Source organism: Opisthocomus hoazin, chromosome 1 (genome assembly GCF_030867145.1).
Source record: "Opisthocomus hoazin isolate bOpiHoa1 chromosome 1, bOpiHoa1.hap1, whole genome shotgun sequence".
Taxonomy (NCBI): Eukaryota; Metazoa; Chordata; class Aves; order Opisthocomiformes; family Opisthocomidae; genus Opisthocomus; species Opisthocomus hoazin.
The window spans coordinates 62092116-62103678 of NC_134414.1; the positions used below are offsets into that span (position 1 = coordinate 62092116).

The window sequence follows — 11563 nt, forward strand, 5'->3', positions numbered from 1 at the left end:
CTACAGCCAACAGCAGCAGAAAGTGTCGACCACAGCCGTAGTGTAGCCCACTTGCAAACTAATCTGATGAAGGATAATGGTCTCAAGTCTACAGAATTGCTAGAGTAATCTAGCTTCTCCCTTGGCCTTAAACTCTCCAAAAAAATTACTGATGATATGCCCAGCTCCCCTGAGTTCTTACGGTTTGTAGCAAATCCTTTCTGTTCCCCCACCTACACAGCAATCGAGTACTGTACGTACTATGAGACTGAATTTCCAAATTAAGTATCACATGGAGATCATAGCGCAGACTAAAATCTGTCCAAAATCCCAAGGTTCTCAGACTACTAGTTCCAGTGAGACCTAAAGCAAATTCAGGGCTTCTCACATTTTTCTGTTAGTTAAAACCATAATTCTGAAAACAGTAATATATTGCACTTACAACCTCTATTTTAACATTAAAGATGGCAAGCAAAACCAGAGTACGCAGAAAACTGTGGAACTTCATTTCATGACTCATTTACTATAACTGACAACATGGCGAAGACTCGGCACAAGTCCACATGTTTCTGTAGGGTTAGGGAAAAAAATGCATAAAAAGAAGGAAAAAATGTTAAAAATCGCCCACTGTTGAGCTTTCTGACTACTCTCCCTCAAAATGCTGATGTTCAAGAGCTACTGCTATGGAGGTCCTTAAGGGTACAAAAGCTTTTAATAGTACGTTGTGTTACTGTAGACTGTACTTGAATATTGAAGATGTTTAGAAGGTTAAAAAAATCGATTTTCAAATTTCAAATTACACTTAGTCCTTGATGAGCTTTTAGCCCAAGAACAAGGTCTTTTATTTGTCCACTGCAAATTCTTGGCACGGCAAGAACAGTTCAACTTTCACCATCTCACTGATGTGTCCTGAACTTCACGCTGGAAGGTCTACTTTGAGACAGAAGACTTAGCAGATGTTCATGTTCAGTCATTAAAGCAAAAATTTCCACCAGGATGCCACATGCAGACTACACCCTGTGGAACCCTCTGCACTTAGAGCAGAATTGAGACCAACCTATCTCACACAGCCTGCGTTACTCGAGTCACACGCTTGTTACAAGCAAACGAACTCAGTTAAATTAAAGAGTGCTGTGAGAGGACTGTTGAAGAAAGCTGGCAAATAAGGCAATGCCCTACACAAAGAGCATCCCCGAAACCTCCACTCAGCCAAACATGAAGACTGCTCATTAGAGTGGTATGTCTTTTGTCCAGAGATCAGCTAACACTGATCTCTTCAAGGGGGAGATAAAAAAAAGCCCACAGAAAAGTAGAATTTGTTATGAACACAGAAATCGTGGCAGCTGCATTATTATTTAATAAAAAAGCTAGAATAATAAACAAAATTTAAGATGACCTAGAGAAACAGAGGCAATATACAGACAGTGATGCAGACTACTCCTCTTGTCCCAAGGATGGGCATACAATGGTCTCGCTACCAACATACTGCCTGAAGAAAATTAGAAGCAACGTGGTGGGGAGGAAGGGCTTGCACCTTAGTGTCACATTTCTAGATTTCCTTCTGAAGAAGCTGTTCAACTTAAAAACAGGACCCCTTAGTCATCGCCTTCTCTTTCCCCAGGTACTTTCCTGCTTGCGACGAATTTTTAACAATTATTTGTTTCTCACACATCACTTTAGTCACTCTTTCAAAACACAGGGTTCACATGATGTCTTTCAAAGAGCTTAGCCCAAATTTTTGCTAGCACTAACTACACATAAAAATGTGAATATCTAGAAGAATCCTGAGCACCTTCTGTTCTGCTGGGAACGTCTCTGTTCTGTCAAGGAGATTAGCTGATCAAAGACATCAGTCTGGAAAGAAGCCCAGAATTAGTCCCTGTTACTGCCAGAATACTGATGCCACTAGGAATAAAGATTTAAAAACAAATAAATCACTCTGTAACCTGGTGCAAACCCAAGAGACAGTCAACTGCAAAACAGTAACTCACTGCTGTGACCCCAAAAAGCTTTCCACCTCTACAGCAGCACCTTAAGCACTGATAAAAACAGGAACGTGACTGATTTCTGAACCAGCAGATACACACAGACCACAATATAAACATTCACTTCCTGCATTTCCCTACTCCTGGCCCTGACATTACACACCCTGCAACATTACAACACAGCCAACCAGCCACCATTTATTTGGTTGTTCAGAAAAGTGCAATTTTTACCAGCTGTAATCAGAGCAAGTCCACCAGATTTTGGAAAGCCTCTAAGGTCTACAGAAAAAGCTAAGAAACACAGGGTTTTCTCACCCTCGTTAAGAGAAGTGAGACCTCCGGGGTCTCAAGCCATCTCCTTCTTCATGGAGATGGCATGTAAAAGAATCAGGCCCTGGTATCTGAAAGGCAGGGTTATTACGCAATCAGAGTACTCATGCTACTCCATTTCATACATTAAGTATAACTTCCTAAATAAGAAAGCTTTTAAATTACGTTTGCTAGCATCTCAAAAGAATCTCCTTTCAGCCAAGGAAGAAATACATTATAGATGGGTAGATCAAACTCATAGTAGTGTCCAGCTCAGCTGGTTCATTACCCGAGGGATGGGACCTGCTGTACCTGTGGATTCATAGAATCATAGAATCATTAAGGTTGGAAAAGACCTCTAAGATCATCAAGTCCAAACATCAGCCCAGCACCACCATGCCTGCTAAACCATGTCCTGAAGTGCCACATCCACACGTTTTATGAACACCTCCAGGGATGGGGACTCCACCACTTCCCTGGGCAGCCTGTTCCAATGCCTGACCACTCTTTCAGTAAAGAAATTTTTCCTACTATCCAATCTAAACCTCCCCTGATGCAACTTCAGGCCATTGCCTCTCATCCGATCGCTAGTTACTCGGGAGAAGAGACCAACACCTGCCTCACTACACCCTCCTTTCAGGTAGTTGCAGAGAACAATAAGGTCCCCCCCTCAGCCTCCTCTTCTGCAGACTAAACAGCCCCAGCAGCTCCCTCAGCCGTGTCCTGCTTGCAAATGCTCAAAAAAGTACCATTCTCACACTGCAGAAGACACCTGCAGAGCCTTCCATAAACCCACACTTACGTTGCCATGTTCTTCATGAACTGAGAAAGGTTGTCACAGAAGAAGCATTTGCAAATACATTACAAAGCTGGCACAAATAAAAAATGTCCCAAGATCAAAGGATGTGTTTGCCAGGGTCCTGGGTGCGCCCACAGGCTTCAACTGCCCTGACTCTAGTCGGTCACTAACATATTACGGTACTTTCCTCTGCAAGTGCAAAATGTTGTTCTCACCAGTTTCACAAAAGCCCTCACTTTATCACTGGCCAAATCAGAAAAATCAGACTAAATGGACTACTTTTCTAATAAAAAAATACTTTCTTTTTGTCCTTCTTTATTTGTAATTATAGGCAGAAGTTTAACTTCTGGGTAATTTTACAGCCCCCAGTCAAAGCCACATCCTGTATACTCTTGTCAACTAATTCCTAAAGGAGGTGGTTTACAAACTGCATTTTCCCCATTCCTCTTAAGCCTATTTGTGCATTACATTACAAGAACCATCTGTTTACACTCAATGGTCAGTTATTTTTCAACAGTTGCACAGGAGAGTCTTTGTTTATTCAAATTCTTCCCTAACACTGGGATTTCGTCTCCTTGAGCAGCTTGGATGCACTACCTCAAGTACTACGCTGCAAAGTAACACATATTTCTTTCTCGTCACCTACTTTTGAGCTGTTTTCTTTAGTAAAATAAATGGGGTTTCCTCATGGGACCTTTTGATTATCAATCCACTTTGCTTATCCTCCACGGCTTATCTCAGGTGTCTGCCTGCTTGGTAGTAAGGTTCATTACCTATCTTCATGACCTGAAGTTCTGCTTCAGCAGTGCAAACCCAACATTCTATGTGCTTGTTCTCGCTCCAGAGGAACACTGCGGGGATGGGATGTACAGACAGAAGGACACACACTGACATTCTCCAAGAATTCACAAATATCGCTGCAACAGTTTGTAGTCATCATGTGATTTTTTTTTTTCCAAACCCTTCTCTATTTCACAATGCCACCCTTTCTCTTCAGTAAGCTGCCTTTTCCCACTTCCCGTCACTAAGGCATTCATCTATAATTAATAAAGCAAACTGAGTAAGTTCTGGTATTTCTTCAAATGCTTTTCAACTGGTATTTTGGTTGCAACTTCCCTCCCTGGCTTACTGCAGCTTAAACAGTAGATCTTCTCATTGCTTACAACAGGAAGAAATATAAATACAATGAAATTACTTCAAAGCCATATTAACTCAAAAACACACTTCAAGCTTCCAGTTCCAATGCCAGACTTACAGACAGTTAGCTTCACCTCATCTTCCGCACTGTTGCTTTTTCACACCACAGTGCAAGCAGCTAAGCTGCTGAACATCCACTTTCTGATGCTGCAGTAACGCAATTGGTATTTGATTGCACTTAGTGCAGGCTATTTTCATGCTGTTCACCTGCACTGCATCAGCCAGGTATGAAATATCTGATTACTCTAACATACTTCCTGATATTCCAGATGGCAAGAAGAAGTACAAACAGGGCAACAGGGAAGGAAAACAAAAACCATACTGCGGCTAACATTTTCTGCACAGCATGGAAGCAGAGAATGGAGGAGCAGCATCACCTGTACCTGTGGCATTCCAAAGACTATTACTAAAATATTGATTTCAAGCCCAGCATCCACCTGCCAAGAACATCCAGAATACCAAAGATTTGATGCAAAGGTCTGAAGATTATGTGTTATAACAACAAATCTTAGTACAAGCCATTTAGGGCCTAAGTAGTCACACAGAACAAAGAGAAGAGAGCTCTCCAATTTTGCAGAAAATAATTGGTCATCCAAACAAGTTTCTAATCTCAGGTTAGATAACTACTGAAACAACTTGGTTGGAGCGAGCAGCTTCTTCATCACTTGAAAAATGCATCTAAACACTGTGTTACAACTCACATATATGTTTAATAGAAAAAAGCAACCAAAACAACAACAACAAAAGGCTCAAACTCTGAAACCAAAGTTACGCAGAAAGTCTAGCTGAGCATAATGGTCTCCGATTTCAATTTCTAAAAGGAAACGCAAATGCTGAAACCTAATGGTAGCAATTTCTGTTTTAACACCCTTTCCGGCAAGTAATGGAAATAGGAGGAATTAAAATCACCTCTGAGTTCACAATGGTATTACAAGTGGTTGGGCACCAGGGATATAAAAATATAGATGATCGATCTCTTTAACCTTCCACTCCCAAAATCTAATTGTGTTATCTCCCTCCTCCACTCTACTTAAGGCCTTGAAGAATGTTCTAGAATTGGGGGGGAAAAAAACTTGATTTTTGGAAAAAAAGAAAAAAACAACAGCAAAACATACTCCTAATGTTGACATTTTGCAGGAATCATGAGGGATATTTTCTTTCATAAATGATACAGCATGCTTTACAAAGGGTATTCCAAAGGCAAATCACCTCAGTGCTCTGCAATACTCAAACAGTTCATCTAACTGCGTATCTGAGCACAGATACTTACTGTAGACAGTAAATGCTAACACTCTGATTGTTTACACACCCTTTCCATAGTCGAGAATCTACTAAGCACTCTTTACCCATTCATTTTATCTTCACTAGCTCCTAAATCATGACTTTCAAACAATATTTTCTTCTGCGTAATACAGCTATCTTGCAACACGTCCTGGTTTTGGTTAAAACAGAACCGATTCTCTTCTCGTGAATATTCCTTACAGCTAAGTTCTTCTAAGTAACTGCATTTTTCTGAAGCTGGCTGCATATTTTTCGGACACTGTCTGCTCCAAAGCTGGGAACACCTAATGTTTACAGTTATACTGAGCTAACGGTAGGAATGGCAGGCAGGAAAAGGCCCCTTTTTATAATTATCACTATAGCAGCCAAGGTCACCGACTGATCTCTTAGGTCCCACAAGTGAACGGTCGTGCAGGGTCGCACTTGCAGGGAGGGGCGGACAGGACAGGTGACCCAACATTGACCAGCGAGGTATTCCATGCCATGCACGTCACACTCAGTTTAAAGCTGGGGGATCACGAGGGTCTCGCTCTCTTCATCCATGGCCTGCTTCTGAAGAGGACCCTGCTCCTTCTTCTGCCTGCGATCCTGATCCAGATCCCAATCCGTGTATTCCTGGGTCCAGTTCCCATCTGCTGCCGAGTCCAGTCCGGGACTTCCTGGTGCTGCCTGGCAGCTGCTGGCGGACACCAGCGCCCAGCACCCAGCTCCGGGAAACCCAGTATCGGGTCTGTATATTTTGTTTTATTCCTCTTATTATTAACTTTAGTAGCAAAGCTGTTTTAATATTGAACTTGTAAGTCTCTCTCCGTCTTCCTCCTTTTCGCCTTCCCCTGAGGGTGGGGTGGGCAGGGGTTAACAGAGAGCATCTGCCACCCTGCCTATCGCCGCCCTGCTCCAAACCCAACCGTGACAGGACACAACCAGCAAAGCTTACAAACGGATGCGGTAGTTCCACCGACTGAATGATTCAGGTTTGACTACAGGACATTAGACAACTGTTAGGCAAATAAACAGGGCACTATCTTTAAAAAAAGTTCTCTTCTTTCAACGCGGAGAAAACAAGAAGCAAGTGCGATTCCATTCTCTGGGTACTGAAAACGCGTAACCTCAGGCACTGCCAGTGGGAACTCAGCAGACATCAGGTGAGATCCCAGTCAAATCACAAAGCCTAATGCTGCTTGACATTTTCATTCATAACCTGAAGTAAACTCAAAATCCTCACAGGCAAACCTATTCACCGACACAGTCAGGAACGTGGATCAGTTTTAACGGTGGCACTGCTGGAAAGGCACGAATTCTCCTCCTAACTTCTTTCAATGCAAGGCAAGACACGCTTTTGAAGAGAGACAAGTTACAGGACTAAAATGCAGGTGATTCTAAGCTATGGGGTGAGACAGAAGGAAGAAGTTAAGGAAACTCGGTAGTTACTTACACTGCTACAAGAGGCGCGTGACACGACTGCGTCTGGTCAGACAAACAGCTATATACTGTGCAGCCACCACTGAAAATCTTGGGACTTACGTGTCTGTGCTCAACCCCGTTCCGTTCACACTTAAATGTTTACCTTTTTTGGTGTTTGTTTTTCTTTTTTTACTCTTCTCCCACCACATTCCAAGTCAGAGCTGCGAAGACGACTTAGCGGTTTTGTCATTCTCCCTAACAACGCTGTCAGACACTGACAGGTAATGATAAACCAACTGTTTCCTCCTTGGAACCATAACTGTGTGGATGCCTTGGAGCAAGTTTTTTTTATTAATGCTGCTATTGTAATGGCAATTGCGACATATCAAGTGATGATGTAAAAAGGCATCCGGCCTCAGGATGCTGACAGCGTCCAGTGCTCCAAAGGAGCCGAGAACCTGTCATTGTCACAGTGAGTCTGTGGCTATGACAAGGAATTACTACGCTTATTAAAAATAAATTATAAATGTATGAAATTTAGCAGGACTTTAATTTCTTTTACTTCTCTGAACAAAAATGCTGGATACCCTTTCCAGGGTGTTCCAGTTTTCCCTCCTTTCCATGTCATGAACGCGCCAAAAGTTATCCAGTCTTTTAAAAATTTAATCATAGGCCACGTTTTGTAACTTTCCACTGAAGTGGACTGGATGCCTGAACAACAGAATGCATAAAAATTCAACTGCTGTACAGCTAGAACACCTTTGATAAATCAAGTGAGTAAATGCTACAAGCAAATAAAAATATACCTGCTACTTCATGAACACGCAAGCTCAAAGATGGGTTAACAGAAAAGAGAAATAATCTTACTGTGTACAGTTACTAATTTAATAACATATTTATTTTAGTTACTGATTTAATAACACCCCCTACAGCAGGAAAAAAAGATGTGAAAAGTGCTATTCTCAGCTGCATAAAGTATGGAGTATAAGACTTTTTAAAACTCGAAACACTTTCTACAACGGAATAGCTGTTTAAACACAAAAAACACTGCACTGAATTCTCTCTTAGACAGACTGAAAAAAGAAAGCAAATCCTGCTATCCATCGTTCAAAACCCTCATTCTCACCAACAATAAAAAAATACAAACTCCCCAAAAAACCCCCACACCAACAAAACATAGATGAAGTAAATCAGAAATATACCCAAGTACTGCTAACTCTGTAACTGAACTACCAGCCAGAGCTTAAAGAAGTTCAGTGAGCATGGGAACTTGCGACTCCGAAGGTCAGTAGTTACAGTAAAATCTGGAACATCCAGAACAGCAATTTGGGCTTTGATAATCCTATGTTAATATAGATAATTCAGTGAGAGATGTGGAAAATAAGAATATTTTGCAGTTTCCCTGATCTTCATACTTCTGTCATAAATAGTTTTTTATTCTTGTAACATCCAGACTAACATTACACAAGGGATGCGCTATAAAAATAACAATATCCACACACAATCCAGATGCTTCTTTTTCCCATGGAGGTAGTACTAGAGCATTTAATGTTCTTCAAGCTCATACTTGTCAAAGTCACAACCCAAAAGCCAGAAGACAAGCTTTGAACAATGGGAAAGAATGTGTCTTCAGCCTACACGCTCATTACCTTAGTTTATAACTCAATGAAAACATCCCTTCTTTTCTCCTGTGAGTTTGATCCCGTTTCTGCCAGGCAGTAATTTTAGCTTTTGATCTGCACCACTGGCAACAAATGAGAGGGTGCTTCCTTACAATGGCAAAATTGCACTTTTGGAGCAAAACATGAATGAAATAAAAATAAGGAGGACCCTTGCCCAGCTACCTGTAACATCCTACTTTCTACCCTCACTGATACCAAGCAGCGAAGACCTGGGATTTGGAGAGCAGAGCAGGTGTGCTCAAGCAACAGCACGGTAGTGGTTGCCACTAGTCCCAGGACGGTCCTCCTCAAGCACAGTTCTTCCAGTTCTCCAGCTGAAAACATCTCAGAACATCTGTGTGAGACAGCAGCTAAAATGAAGCAGTACTCACACAGCTGTCTGCCAGATGCTGTACACTTTATAGGAAGGAAGAACAATTCTTAAAGCTACCCTTAAAGTCAACTTTACAGCTAATCAAGGGTGTTTTAATACTTCCTTGTTTTTATGTAAAACAGTATTAACTTGCAGAAAAGTGACAGCCCCTGCTTACTCAATCTAAGCCACTGCAGACATCCTTTCAGCTGAAATTGTCACTAAGAAAATACCAGTGATTTCCGACTAGTAAACGACAAGGATGTACTGGTATTTTGATGATCACATGCAACACAGGTAAGAGCAGAGATTTTAAAAGGACATTTCCACTGCTGTTAATCTTATTTCTATGAAAGCCTGACAAACAGTAGAAAGGGCAATTTCTAAAGCTTTTCATATACCCCACGAGAGCCTTCATCAAAGCACAAGCCCTGCAGTCATACACTACCATCTGATGGCAACGCATGCAGCCCCAGTTGATCACAGGACTTCCAGCAGGCCTGTCGTCCCACAAGCACAGGCTTCCACCTGCTCTTCCCTCTGCACAACGAGAACCTACAAACGTGTTTCGGGTAAAAGGAACCTTTCAGGTGCTTGCCTGAAACTTGGGAAATTCTAGGTACTTTGTTGCTGCTGTTGAACACTTCACTGCAATACATGGAGATTGATACAAAAGGCCTAAAAAAGGACGATAGGAGCAGTCAGAAAACTAGCTATGAGCACTGCAACACTTCCTTTTTCATGCCTAGCTGGGTTGTTTTTGGCAGAACTGCCAGTGACACTGCAAGATCCCGGCAAGGGAAAGGGAACAGACCAGAAGCAGCCCTGGAATGCTACGTGGCCAACCCAGGCTTATCCCATTCCGTCTGGATTTCCTAGCAAAGCCGTTTCCAACACGGGCACTCCTGGTGTGAAAGAAGCAACTACAAGTCAAAATGCTGAACACAGGGACTTCTGCGCAAGCGCACAATCTCCTTTTTTTGTTTGTTTGTTTTTTACCTTTTGCACAGATTACCTCCGAGAACGTACCCTTGACTGAAGATTTGTTTAGCCGCAATTTATCTGGGCTTTTAAAACCCCCGCTACCTTGCGAAAGGGATTCCGGCACCTGCTCACGGTCGCTTACAGGATCAAGGAATTAAAGAATTCTTTATTTCTGTTTCAGAAGTTTCCAAAAAAGGAGCCTCACGTGCCATGCCCTCTCTTCCTTCCCCCTCCTCCACCACGCCGCACAGCACGTGCACCCCAGCTCCAGCGGGTGAAGCCGAACGAGCCGTACCCCCTCCAAACCACGCTCCTCCAAAGGGGGTCTGCTAAGACACCCAACCCTGACGCTCTCCCATGCCACTCCGCACGCCTTTTCCTACCGTATTTCAAGGCAAGGCTCAACCGCTGAGCTGCAACTCCTCAGCGCTTGGCGTAACCACGCGTGCCCGCGCCGAGCTCCCCGCCAACAGGAGAACAAGCGCGAACTTTGGGCTCGCAGTCACCCTGTGCCACCAGAAGTTTGTGGGGACACCGCAGCCCCGGCCCCCCCCGGCCGAGCCACGGCAGCCAGCTGCCGCCCAGCCGCCCCTCACACCGGGGAGCTCCCAGGCAGCTCGAAACCGCCCCGCTCACGGAGGGGGAAAGCCCCACGACGTCAGCGAGCCTCGCCGAGTCCAGCAACACCCGCCCGCCGTCCGCTACGCGAGCCGGGGAGCGGAACGACGCCGGGGGACCCGGCCGAGGAGGCAGGGGACGCTCCCGCCTTCCCCGCGGCCACCGAGGGAATCGAACCCGTGCTCACCGCCCGCCTGAGGGTTCACCTCGGGAGACCTCGCCGCGCTCCCCGCCGCCACCTGCGTGCGAGGGGCTGACGCGCCGGGCCCGGGCCGCGGCTGCGGAGCCGCCGCCGGAGGAGCGCGGGCAGCGCCGCCCGCCGCCTCCCACCCCCCCGGGAGCCGCGCCGAGCTGCGAGCCGGGCGGCCCTCAGCCGGGGCTCGGCATCCCACCCCCCCCCACGCCCCGCAGCCGAGCAGGCGCCTTCCCCGCCGGCGGCACCCCGGGGCCGCACCTCCCCCCCTTGCCGTCGCCCGGGCGCTCACCAGAAGAAGAGGCGGGAGCAGAGGTTGGCATCCTGCAGCGGGTTGGGCCTCTCCTCGCGGGGCACCGCTTCCATGCCGCCCGCCCGGGCGCAGAACCGCAGCCGACTTCCCCCCGCGGCAGCCGCCGCCGCTCTGCCGCCGGCCGGCTCTGTTTCCGGGAGGGAGCCGGCACCCCCCCCGCCTCGTCCCTCCGTCCCTCCCTCCCGCCGCAGGACGCCTCCTGCCGGCACGGCTCCCCCACCGCGCCCGCCCCGGCGCCGACGCCTCCCCGGGGAGGGCCGCCCCGCTGCGAGGGGGCGCGGGCCGCCGTCGGTCACCTCAGGGCGGGCCGCGCCGCCGGGGCCGGGGTCAGGCGGCCGGGGAGCTGCGCTCTGCCCCGGCGGTTTCTGGGCTGTGCGTGCCCTTCGCTGAGGGAAGGCGTCTCCTCAGCCCGCGCCGCGCCGAGCGGGCCTTTCTGGGCAGCGAAACAGCCGAGTGAGGGGCTTAAC

The 11563-nt window shown here is 46.1% G+C and overlaps 1 protein-coding gene across 3 annotated transcripts in view; it reads right to left on the reverse strand.

The window, feature by feature from the left end:
• Positions 1-11218, reverse strand: part of ABCC4 (ATP binding cassette subfamily C member 4 (PEL blood group)) — a 156310-nt gene extending 145092 nt beyond the window's left edge. For all 3 annotated transcript variants that reach the window (XM_075423797.1, XM_075423791.1, XM_075423805.1), the window contains exon 1: positions 11076-11218. In XM_075423797.1, coding sequence (XP_075279912.1) covers positions 11076-11149 — 74 coding nt within the window. In that variant the 5' untranslated portion in view covers positions 11150-11218. The remainder of the gene's footprint in view (positions 1-11075) is intronic.
• Between the last annotated feature and the right edge of the window lie 345 nt (positions 11219-11563).